Source organism: Lepidochelys kempii, chromosome 20, assembly GCF_965140285.1.
Source record: "Lepidochelys kempii isolate rLepKem1 chromosome 20, rLepKem1.hap1, whole genome shotgun sequence".
Classification (NCBI taxonomy): domain Eukaryota; kingdom Metazoa; phylum Chordata; order Testudines; family Cheloniidae; genus Lepidochelys; species Lepidochelys kempii.
In genome coordinates, this window is record NC_136399.1 from 26,971,676 (window position 1) to 26,983,767 (window position 12,092).

The 12,092-nt window shown below is 70.9% G+C and overlaps 1 protein-coding gene across 5 annotated transcripts in view; it reads right to left on the minus strand.

Annotated features, from left to right (window-relative positions):
* Positions 1-12,092, minus strand: part of LOC140900756 (venom factor) — a 36,831-nt gene that overhangs the window by 10,782 nt on the left and 13,957 nt on the right. For all 5 annotated transcript variants that reach the window (XR_013634841.1, XM_073318525.2, XM_078849491.1 and 2 more), the window contains exons 9-21: positions 11,652-11,769; positions 10,884-10,999; positions 10,024-10,161; positions 9,178-9,378; positions 6,024-6,221; positions 5,681-5,845; positions 5,290-5,419; positions 4,683-4,757; positions 4,151-4,345; positions 2,434-2,557; positions 2,022-2,107; positions 670-815; positions 52-264 (exon numbers count right to left, since the gene is read on the minus strand). Coding sequence is in view for 4 of the 5 variants with exons in the window: in XM_073318525.2 (XP_073174626.2) it covers positions 52-264; positions 670-815; positions 2,022-2,107; positions 2,434-2,557; positions 4,151-4,345; positions 4,683-4,757; positions 5,290-5,419; positions 5,681-5,845; positions 6,024-6,221; positions 9,178-9,378; positions 10,024-10,161; positions 10,884-10,999; positions 11,652-11,769 (1,905 nt within the window). In the remaining variant the exon portion in view is untranslated. The remainder of the gene's footprint in view (positions 1-51; positions 265-669; positions 816-2,021; positions 2,108-2,433; positions 2,558-4,150; positions 4,346-4,682; positions 4,758-5,289; positions 5,420-5,680; positions 5,846-6,023; positions 6,222-9,177; positions 9,379-10,023; positions 10,162-10,883; positions 11,000-11,651; positions 11,770-12,092) is intronic.

Below are 12,092 nucleotides of genomic sequence, written 5' to 3' on the forward strand. Positions count from 1 at the left end.
CCCAGCCCCTTCCAACCGCCCAGCCCCCAGCCCCTTGGCAGCGTCCGTTACCTGGACGTTGAGCATCCTCCGCACGGTGTCACGGAAGCCCAGGCCCTGGGCCGAGGCCCGAACCTCCACCATGATGGGGCCCAGCTCCAGGGGCACCACCACGATGCGCACGGCCCGGGACGAGCCCCGGGGCACCCGCAGCCTCTGCCGGAAGCTTGTCCCCTTGGTGGCTGGGCTGCACAGCGGCTCCTGGTAGGGGAACTCCACCAGCACCTGGCCCGGCACGCGGCGCCGCTGAGCCAGGCAGCAGGGGGCAGTGAGAGCGCCCCCCAGAACTGACCCCCCCCCTGGGGCTGGGGCCCCCCAGCACTCAGAGCTCCCCACCGGGGCCCCCCAGAACTGAGCCCCCCCTACCAGGGCCCCCCCCACACTCAGAGCCCCCCCCAGAACCCCCCAGAACCGAGCCCCCCCACCAGGGCCCCCCCCGCACTCAGAGCCCCCCCCCCAGAACCGAGCCCCCCCTACCAGGGATCCTCCCAGCACTCAGAGCCCCCCCCCCCAGAACCGAGCCCCCCCTACCAGGGATCCTCCCAGCACTCAGAGCTCCCACTGGGGCCAGGGCCCCCCAGAACTCAGACCCGCCCACTGGGGCCCCCCAGGACTCAGAGCCCCCCTCACCTGGAGCACGTCATCGTCCTCGTAGTAGTTGTAGACCACGGCCCGCACCTCCACCTGTTCGTTCCGCACCACGGAGAAGGGCAGCCGCAGATCAATGAAGAACGGGACCTTCACCGTCACCTCGTAGGGCTCAGAGATGCAGAGCCCTGGGGGGCCGGGGGGTCAGCCGGGCGCATCCCCTGGGACACTGGGGCCATTGCTGCACCCCTCGCTCCCGACCCACAGCCCCTGCTAGCCCAGCCCTGGGCCCCCAGCCCTGCCGGTGCCCCTCACTCCCGACCCGCAGCCCCTGCTAGCCCAGCCCTGGGCCCCCAGCCCTGCCGGTGCCCCTCGCTCCCGACCCACAGCCCCTGCTAGCCCAGCCCTGGGCCCCCAGCCCTGCCTGTGCCCCTCACTCCCGACCCGCAGCCCCTGCTAGCCCAGCCCTGGGCCTCCAGCCCTGCCGGTGCCCCTCACTCCCGACCCGCAGCCCCTGCTAGCCCAGCCCTGAGCCCCCAGCCCTGCCTGTGCCCCTCACTCCCGACCCGCAGCCCCTGCTAGCCCAGCCCTGGGCCTCCAGCCCTGCCGGTGCCCCTCACTCCCGACCCGCAGCCCCTGCTAGCCCAGCCCTGAGCCCCCAGCCCTGCCTGTGCCCCTCACTCCCGACCCGCAGCCCCTGCTAGCCCAGCCCTGGGCCTCCAGCCCTGCCGGTGCCCCTCACTCCCGACCCGCAGCCCCTGCTAGCCCAGCCCTGGGCCCCCCAGCTCTGTCGGTGCCCCTCACTCCCGACCCGCAGCCCCTGCTAGCCCAGCCCTGAGCCCCCAGCCCTGCCTGTGCCCCTCACTCCCGACCCGCAGCCCCTGCTAGCCCAGCCCTGGGCCTCCAGCCCTGCCGGTGCCCCTCACTCCCGACCCGCAGCCCCTGCTAGCCCAGCCCTGAGCCCCCAGCCCTGCCAGTGCCCCTCACTCCCGACCCGCAGCCCCTGCTAGCCCAGCCCTGAGCCCCCAGCCCTGCCAGTGCCCCTCACTCCCGACCCGGAGCCCCTGCTAGCCCAGCCCTGGGCCCCCCAGCCCTGCCGGTGCCCCTCACTCCCGACCCACAGCCCCTGCTAGCCCAGCCCTGGGCCTCCAGCCCTGCCTGTGCCCTTCGCTCCCGACCCACAGCCCCTGCTAGCCCAGCCCTGGGCCCCCCAGCCCTGTCGGTGCCCCTCACTCCCGACCCGCAGCCCCTGCTAGCCCAGCCCTGGGCCCCCCAGCCCTGCCGGTGCCCCTCACTCCCGACCCACAGCCCCTGCTAGCCCAGCCCTGCGCCCCCCACCCCAAGCTCTCCTGGGGCCCTCACTCCCGCCCTGCAGGCCCCAGAGGCTGGGTTACCTTTGTCTTTCCTCAGGCTGACGGCCAGGATGTGCCAGGTGGTGATGGAGTCGGGGAGGAATTTGCTGATCAGGTGTCTGGCCAGGCTGTGGGGAGGGAGGCGAGTTCGAATCAGGGGCATTCACTGAACACTGCGGCTGGTGCCAGCAGCAGGATCCTGGCCGGGGGTTTGGACCAGGCCCTGGGGCATCTTCTGGGCTGGAGTTGAGACGACACAGGGGGCCATGGGGGCCGCTGGGAACCCAGAAATCCCCACCCAGGGGCCTGGCCCGGTCTCCCGGCTGCGACCGGGGCCAGCCCCGGCAGGGGAAGCTGCACAGTGCCCTGACGTGCGGGACACCCCACCTTCTCCCCGCCCTGTGGGGCTGGCCGGGTTACGGCCCCCCCGTGCCCCAGGCCCAGCCCCCCTCACCCCGGCTGGAGCGGGGCGGCCTTGGTCAGGACGAACTTCTCCCACAGCCAGCTCTCCGGGAAGTAGCTCCTCACCACGGCACTGCCAGCGCAGTCCTCGTCCTCGCAGCCCTCGTCCTCGCTGGCTGCAGGGCGTTCGGGGGCGGTCAGCGCGGGCCTGATGGCAGGGGCCCCCCTGAGCCCCCCACGGGCCGGGCCCCTCCCCCACAGTCAGCCCCCCCGCAGGGTGGCCCACTTTCTAAGCGCACAAAACCCAACACCCTTTCAGCACCCCTGCCCCTCCCCTTCCCCAAAGCCCCCCCTTCCCTCCCTCCGTCTCTCGCTCTCCCCCACCCTCCCTCACTTTCACTGGGCTGGGGGAGGGGGGCGGGGTGCGGGGGCGGGGTGCAGAGCGAGGGCTCTGGGAGGGGCTTGGGGTGCGGGAGGGGGCTCAGAGCTGGGGGAGGGGGTTGGGGTGTGGGGGGGTGCGGAGCGAGGGCTCTGGGAGGGGGTTGGGGTGCGGGAGGGGGCTCAGAGCTGGGGGAGGGGGTTGGGGTGTGGGGGGGTGCGGAGCGAGGGCTCTGGGAGGGGGTTGGGGTGCGGGAGGGGGCTCAGAGCTGGGGGAGGGGTTTGGGTGCGGGAGGGGGCTCAGAGCTGGGGGAGGGGGTTGGGGTGCGGGGGGGGTGCGGAGCGAGGGCTCTGGGAGGGGGTTGGGGTGCGGGAGGGGGTTCCAACCTAGGGCAGGGGGTTTGGGGTGCAGGCTCTGGCCGGGCAGCACTTACCAACCGCTTACTGCGGTTCCCGGCCAATGGGAGCTGCGGAGCCGGCACTGGGGGCGGGACCAGGGCACGGAGCTTCCCTGATCGCCCCAGCGCCGTGGGGCTGAACGTGCCGGCAGCTTCCGGGAACGGCGCGGAGCCAGGGCAGGCTGGGAGCCGGCCTTAGCCCCACTGCGCTGCCGACTGGACTGTTAATGGCCCCGTGAGTGCTGCCGTCCCTGGGGATTCCCCTTGAAAACCGGACACCTGGGACCCTAGCCCCCCCCCTCCCCAGCCTGGGCCCCCTCCCCTGGCAACCACCTCCATAGACCAGCGGCCCACCCCCCGGTCTGCTGCCCCAAATCAGACCAAACTCTAGGCCGGCTGGTGCTGCCCCAGCCCTGATGGGCATCTCCCCTCCTGGCTTGGTTCTCTGCCCCTGCACCCCGCTGGGCTCTCTCTGCCCCCCCCCCGCTGGGCTCTCTCTGCCCCCCCCCCGCTGGGCTCTCTCTTTCCCCCCCCCGGGCTCTCTCTTTCCCCCCCCCGCTGGGCTCTCTCTGCCCCCTCCCCCCACTGGGCTCTCTCTTTCCCCCCCGCAAGGCTCTCTCTGCCCCCCCCGGGCTCTCTCTTTCCCCCCCCCCGCTGGGCTCTCTCTGCCCCCCCCGCTGGGCTCTCTCTTTCCCCCCCCCGCTGGGCTCTCTCTGCCCCCCCCCCCCGCTGGACTCTCTCTTTCCACCTTCCTGGGCTCTCTCTGCCCCCCTGGGCTCTCTCTGCCCCCCCCCGCTGGGCTCTCTCTGCCCCCCCCCCCACTGGGCTCTCTCTTTCCCCCCCGCAAGGCTCTCTCTGCCCCCCCCCCGCTGGGCTCTCTCTGCCCCCCCCCCGCTGGGCTCTCTCTGCCCCCCCCCCGCTGGGCTCTCTCTTTCCCCCCCGCTAGGCTCTCTCTGTCCCCCCGGGCTCTCTCTGCCCCCCCGGCGCGGTTACTTTTCCCCAGCAGCAGCTTGGCGCGGTCCTCGCGGGTCAGGGCCCGGGCGTAGCGGCAGCAGTCCAGGAAGGCGGCCACACAGGGGGGGCCCAGGTGCACGCGGCTCGTCCTCTGCTCGCACGAGTGCCCCATGGGGTTCTCCCGGATCCCGGCCTCACAGCACCGTCTCTCCAGGGCCGTCGGGTACTGGTCCACTGGGGCAACAGTGCAGGCAGGGCTGGAACCCAGGCATCCGGGACAGGGGAGGGGAGACGAGCACGGGGCGAGGGCCTTGGGCCGGGAGCCGGCGAGCACCCAGAGCCGGCGGGGGTGAGCGGGGCGTAAGGACCGGGCACACGCCAGCAGGGCAGTGCCACGCTGGGCGGGCAGAGAGCCGGGGCCGGCCTGAGGCCTGTGATGGGCTCCATGCATCCTGGGTGGCGGCGAGGGCCGTGGTGGCTCCGTGGGGCAGGGCGCTCTGGGTGGGGCACGTGTGGGGCACGGGGAGCCTGGCATGACGAAGCAGGACCCCCCCCCGAAAACCCTCCTTACCTTTGAGCTGCTTCTTCTGCAGCGTCTGCAGGGAGCTTCGCCGGCGCCTGGCAGCCGGCTGGGGGCAGCGCAGATCTGCAAGGTCAGGGGGCCGTTAGGGGTGGGGGGGGGCCTCCCCCACCTCCAGAGACCCCCCCCCGGAGACCAGGCCTGGCTGCTGTGCCAAATGGTGCCAGGTTTGCAAAGGGGGCAGTGGGGGGCTGGGACCAGTTCAGTCACAGGCCGTGTGGACGCTCCGGCCCTGGTTTGAACCAGGCTGCTGGGACCAGGGTGAAGCGAAAGCGAAATCGGAGCGTCGCCCCGGGGGATGTACCCCTCTCCCGTGTGTGCGGACGAGGCGTCAGGCCGGGAAAGGGATGTACCCAGGCCAGGCTGCAGCCTGGAGGGGACAGGCCCCATGTCCCATTCCCTGGGCCAGCCAGGCCCCACCCTGCGGCAGGGCGGGAGCCGGCGCCCCCCGAGGGGACAGGCCCTGTGGCCCGTTCCCTGCCCCGAGCTGTCCTGCCCCCGTGTCCATTCTATGCAGAATGTGCTGGCCGGGGCCCTGCCGGGGCCGCGAGCTGGGATCTCTGCCCCCCGTGGGAGGCCCTGTCCGTCCGTGCCTTACCTGTCCTTGCTGTGGTGGAGATCCCCAGGCTGGTGGCCACGTCCAGCCCCGCATCCGTGAACACCCCCATGTGGTTCCTCCCACTGCCCGCTGTACAGGCGATGTCGTGTTCCTCCACCATGTCCCAGACCTGCCCGGGGGGGGTGGGGGTGGGAACAGGACACAGAGAGACAGGTGACCCCTGCCACAACCCAGGAGTCCTGGCTCCCAGCCCCCTGCTCCAACCACTACACCCCACTCCCCTCCCAGAGCCAGGAGAGAACCCAGGAGTCCTGGCTCCCAGCCCCCTGCTCCAACCACTACACTCCCCTCCCAGAGCCAGGAGAGAACCCAGGAGTCCTAACTCCTAGGCTGCCCCCTCCCCCCCCCCATGGTCAGCGCCTTCTCTCACCTTCTTCTGCGTCAGTTTGTTTTTCTTGGTGAGCGTGACCAGGGCCTTGTCCACGGCCACCAGCCCCACCATGGCCTGGGGGTCCCCAGTCACCTCCAGCTTGAGTTCCCGCTGGGGCTTGAACTCCTTCTTCTTGTCATCCTTGCTCTGGGGGCCAACCCGCAGCTGGACGGGACGAGGAGACGGGGTGAGACGAGAACCCGGCCCCTGGCGCCCTCCCCACCCCAGGGCAGGGGGCCTGGGCTGCCCCTGACGTGGAGGGGGCAGGGAGCGGAACCGGGGGGCCAAGCAGGGAAAGGCCCATCGGGCCGCAGCCGCCCCGCCCGGCACCCCAGGGACTCACGGTGCCCATGCAGCCGTCCGCCACGTCCACCCACACCGAGTCGGCCACCAGCTCCGCAGGCCCCGGCAGGTAGTAAAAGGCCACGATGCGGAAGGAGGGCAGCAGCTGGGGCTCCACGTCCAGCGTCCTGGCTGTCACGACGGTGCCAGGGTTGCGGGGTTGGGTCCAGGCCCGGACGATCCTGCCCTTGCTCAGCAGCTGGGGGAGGGAGGCAGCTGGGTGAGGTGCCAGGGGCCCGGGCAGCCCCATGGGAGCAGGGCCTGGCTCTCGGCACTCGCAGACCAGGGCTCTGAGGCTGCAGAGCCGAGGGCTGGGCAGCGCCCGGGCACCACCCAGGAGCCATTAACGTGGGCGCCCACGTCCACCACGCGGGAGCAGCCCCCTCTGCGGCGAGGTGACGCCATGCCAGGGCGGTGGGAGCGTGATAGCACTGGGGGGATATGGGGCAAGACGGACCTATGGGGGGAGAGACGGATCAGGGGGCATGTGGGACAGACAGACCCGAGGTGGGGGGACAGACCGATCCATGCGGGGGCATGGAGGGGCAGACAGACCCGGAAGGTGGGCATGTGGGGACAGACAGACCCCGGGGGGGACGGACAGACGGATCCATGGGGGGGCATGTGGGGACAGACAGACCCCGGGGGGGACGGACAGACGGATCCATGGGGGGGCATGTGGGGACAGACAGACCCCGGGGGGGACGGACAGACGGATCCATGGGGGGGCATGGGGGGACAGACAGACCCCGGGGGGGACGGACAGACGGATCCATGCGGGGGCATGGGGGGGCAGACAGACCCCGGGGGGGACGGACAGACGGATCCATGCGGGGGCATGGGGGGACAGACAGACCCCGGGGGGGACGGACAGACGGATCCATGGGGGGCATGTGGGGACAGACAGACCCCGGGGGGGACGGACAGACGGATCCATGGGGGGCATGTGGGGACAGACAGACCCCGGGGGGGACGGACAGACGGATCCATGGGGGGGCATGTGGGGACAGACAGACCCCGGGGGGGACGGACAGACGGATCCATGGGGGGCATGTGGGGACAGACAGACCCCGGGGGGGACGGACAGACGGATCCATGGGGGGGCATGTGGGGACAGACAGACCCCGGGGGGGACGGACAGACGGATCCATGGGGGGCATGTGGGGACAGACAGACCCCGGGGGGGACGGACAGACGGATCCATGGGGGGCATGTGGGGACAGACAGACCCCGGGGGGGACGGACAGACGGATCCATGGGGGGGCATGTGGGGACAGACAGACCCCGGGGGGGACGGACAGACGGATCCATGGGGGGCATGTGGGGACAGACAGACCCCGGGGGGGACGGACAGACGGATCCATGGGGGGCATGTGGGGACAGACAGACCCCGGGGGGGACGGACAGACGGATCCATGGGGGGGCATGTGGGGACAGACAGACCCCGGGGGGGACGGACAGACGGATCCATGGGGGGGCATGTGGGGACAGACAGACCCCGGGGGGGACGGACAGACGGATCCATGCGGGGGCATGGGGGGGCAGACAGACCCCGGGGGGGGGACAGACGGATCCATGGGGGGGCATGTGGGGACAGACAGACCCCGGGGGGGACGGACAGACGGATCCATGGGGGGCATGTGGGGACAGACAGACCCCGGGGGGGACGGACAGACGGATCCATGGGGGGGCATGGGGGGGCAGACAGAGCCCGGGGGGGACGGACAGACAGATCCATGGGGGGCATGTGGGGGCAGACAGAGCCCGGGGGGGACGGACAGACGGATCCATGGGGGGGCATGTGGGGACAGACAGACCCCGGGGGGGACGGACAGACGGATCCATGGGGGGGCATGGGGGGCAGACAGACCCCGGGGGGGACGGACAGACGGATCCATGGGGGGCATGTGGGGACAGACAGAGCCCGGCAGGGAAGGACAGACGGATCCATGGGGGGGCAGACAGAGCCCGGCAGGGAAGGACAGACGGATCCATGGGGGGCATGGGGGGGCAGACAGACCCAGCAGGGAAGGACAGACGGATCCATGGGGGGCATGTGGGGACAGACAGACCCCGGGGGGGACGGACAGACGGATCCATGGGGGGCATGGGGGGGCAGACAGACCCCGGCAGGGAAGGACAGACGGATCCATGGCGGGGCATGGGGGGGCAGACAGACCCCGGGGGGGACGGACAGACGGATCCATGGGGGGCATGTGGGGACAGACAGAGCCCGGCAGGGAAGGACAGACGGATCCATGGGGGGGCATGGGGGGACAGACAGAGCCCGGGGGGGACGGACAGACGGATCCATGGGGGGCATGGGGGGGCAGACAGACCCCGGGGGGGACGGACAGACGGATCCATGGGGGGGCATGGGGGGGCAGACAGAGCCCGGGGGGGACGGACAGACGGATCCATGGGGGGCATGGGGGGGCAGACAGACCCGGCAGGGAAGGACAGACGGATCCATGGGGGGGCATGGGGGGACAGACAGACCCCGGCGGGGAAGGACAGACGGATCCATGGGGGGCATGGGGGGGCAGACAGACCCGGCAGGGAAGGACAGACAGATCCATGGGGGGCATGGGGGGGCAGACAGACCCCGGGGGGGACGGACAGACGGATCCATGGGGGGCATGTGGGGACAGACAGACCCCGGGGGGGACGGACAGATGGATCCATGGGGGGCATGGGGGGGCAGACAGACCCCGGGGGGGACGGACAGATGGATCCATGGGGGGAATGGGGGGGCAGACAGACCCGGCAGGGAAGGACAGACGGATCCATGGGGGGCGTGGGGGGGCAGACAGACCCCGGGGGGGACGGACAGACGGATCCATGGGGGGCATGGGGGGGCAGACAGACCCGGGGGGGACGGACAGACGGATCCATGGGGGGCATGGGGGGGCAGACAGACCCAGCAGGCCGAACGCCAGCCCAGGGCCGGCTCCTCAGACAGACGGTTGCGGTTCCCGACACGCAGGGGCGCTCGCGTTTCCCGGCTCCCGGGGCCTGTCCAGCCCCACCAGCCCCGTGGGTTCTGGGCCCCGGACGCTGCTGCTGAAGCCGGGGGGTGCCCAGCGCAGGCTGTGCCGGGGGCTGGCCGCGTCCCCGGCAGCGGATCCCAGGCTGGCCGCCGGCCTGGCGCTCACCAGGATGGTGAACTGCTTGGCCTCTGAGCTCCGGTGCTCCGTGTTGAGCATGACGCTCAGCGGGGTCCCCACTTGAGCCGCCTCCGTCTCCACCCCGATGTGCAGGAGGTGCCCAGAGCTGTTCGGCGTCTCGTAGGCCAGGATGGTTTTCGTGGCCGTGGCCTGCTGCGCTGGGGGTGCCAGAGGGCCGCAGGTCGCCACCTGCAATGGGGAACCGAGCCCTGGGCATCCCGCACAAACGCCTCCCGGGTCCATCTCTCCCCCCGCACCCTGGGACCCGACGCAGCCCGCGGGGTGCCCCTCTGCCACAGCCCCACTGCGCAAGAGAGGGGGAGTCGGAGGTGAGGATTAATCAGGGTGCATTGGAAAAACTCAGGGGAGGGGAGCCCAGGGCTGGAATATCAGGGGGCTCTGGGTGGGGATTGGGGGCACCGGCAGAGCTGGGGGGGCAGGGCTGGGCTAGCAGGGGCTGCGGGTCGGGAGTGAGGGGCACCGGCAGAGCTGGGGGGGCAGGGCTGGGCTAGCAGGGGCTGCGGGTCGGGAGTGAGGGGCACCGGCAGAGCTGGGGGGGCAGGGCTGGGCTAGCAGGGGCTGCGGGTCGGGAGTGAGGGGCACCGGCAGAGCTGGGGGCCCAGGGCTGGGCTAGCAGGGGCTGCGGGTCGGGAGTGAGGGGCACCGGCAGAGCTGGGGGGGCAGGTCTGGGCTAGCAGGGGCTGCGGGTCGGGAGTGAGGGGCACCGGCAGAGCTGGGGGGGCAGGGCTGGGCTAGCAGGGGGCTGCGGGTCGGGAGTGAGGGGCACCAGTGGGGCTCTGCACTTGCTCCCAGACAGCCCAGAGCAGCAGGTACCTGGACCTCCAGGGTTTTACTGCTGGGTTGGGTGTTGAGGACCATGGAGGCCAGGCCCTCCTTGGTCATTCCCTTCTGGTCCCTGCTACAAACAAGGACGTCGGTGGCCGGCGACCCGTCCGGGTTGGTGACGTAAACCTGGTGCAGGGGAGCAGAGCGGCAGACGGTGATGTGGAGCAGCGCAGGGGGGATGAGATTTATCTTTCCCCGGCTTTAATGAGCCATGTGGCTGCTGCTTGGGCCACAGCCCCTCCCCCGCCCACCCCGCGTCACAGGGCGAGTGTGGTGCTGCCCTGCCCGCAGAGGGATCGTGCGGGGCCCAGGGGCGTAGCAAGGCTGGGGCAGAACACAGACCTGGCCGTCCTGCCCCATGCTCTGATCCCAGCCCCAGATGGTCCCACTCCGCAAGCCAGACTTGACTCGTGTGTCCCACAGATAGGTCACCTGCCCCTCGGCTTGGATGAGCTTCCCACTCCCTTTCACCATTAACCTGTGGAACTCACTGCCACAAGATAGCTCTGAAGCAAAGAGCTGGGCAGGGTTGAGAAAAGGGACCAGCCGTTTCTGTGGCTAATGAGAACATCCCTAGTTAGAGCAGCGAGGGGCAGAACGGGTCCAAGAGGCCTGGCCGTGCCAGAGACCCCCTGCATCATGACGTCTAATTCCCCGGGGCTGGGAATCTCATCGCTGCGGCCTGCAGGGCTCCGGGCCCCTTCCTCCACAGCAGTGGTGCTGTCGGAGCCGGGATACCGGGCTAGATGGGCCCAGGGCCAGGCCGGGCTGACGACGGCTCTGCTCCAAGCCCTCCCCGCCCCCGGCGATTCCACACGGGGGGGATCTGACGCCGGTGCGTCCCTTACCCTGAAGTTAAAGGGCATCCCCGGCTTGAAGAACCCCGGTGTCCTGACGAACCGGATGCTGTAGGGGGTGCTGACGATCTTGACCTCCGAGTTCTCGGCCTGCATCATGTCACCGCCTGGGGGACGACATGGCGCGTCAGGAAAGGGGGAGTTGCTGCCGGAGTCACCCCGGCGGAGGGGCTTGGTGGGGGGAGAAGGAACACCCGGGGCCTGTCAGCCCTTCTCTACCCCAGGCTGGAGGCCGTGGTGCCTGGCGCCCCCGGCACAGGCCTGGTGCCCGCGTGCTCCCAGTGCTGGCGACGCTGGGCCGGGGAGGAGCCCAGAGCTGGCCCAGAACCCCAGGGCCTGAGCCGATGGCCACCTGTGCGCCACGCTTGGCCTACGGGGGGCGCTACAGAGCAGGGCCCAAGGGGTGGGGGTTGAGGGGCAACCTGGCCTAGCAGGGGGCTGGTTAAGGGCCCCGAGGGCTTGCAAAATGGCCCCCACGTGATGCCAGCAGAGCGTGAGCTCCTGCCCTTGGATGAGGTCCTGTGGGGCTGCCGTCCAGGGTGGGTGGGGAAGGGTCCTGGGTTCAAGTGCCTCGGAGACCGAGCTGACACCCGCCAGGCCTTCGTCCCTCCTGCCACACACGCTGCCCTCTCATCCAGCCCCTCCTGGAAGGAGCTGGCTCCAGGCCCTGCCACGAGCACCCCGCAGCACCCTGGCACGGACGCAGCTGCCTGGGCGGATCCCGCACAGCCCCCCCCCGCCCCCCGGCCCAGCGCTCACCGGAGGAGAAGACGGTGACGTTAACGAAGATGAAGGCGTTGAGCAGCTCCTCTGGATTGGCAAACTCTTCCCTGAGCACCTGCCCCGTCAGTGTTGCTTGGCCTTCGCCGTCATTTATCTGCAGGGAGAGTTACTATCTGGGCAGCGCCCGGCGCGACGGGGCCCTGATCTCAGTCAGGTTCTGGGCAGCGCCCGGCGCGACGGGGCCCTAATCTCAGTCAGGCTCTGGGCAGCACCCGGCGCGACGGGGCCCTGATCTCAGCTGGAGTCTGGGCAGCGCCCGGCGCGACGGGGCCCTGATCTCAGTCAGGCTCTGGGCAGCGCCCGGCGCGACGGGGCCCTGATCTCAGTCGGGGTGTGGGCAGCACCCGGCGCGACGGGGCCCTGATCTCGGCCGGGGTCTGGGCAGTGCCTGGCACAACTGGCCCTGTGTGACGATGT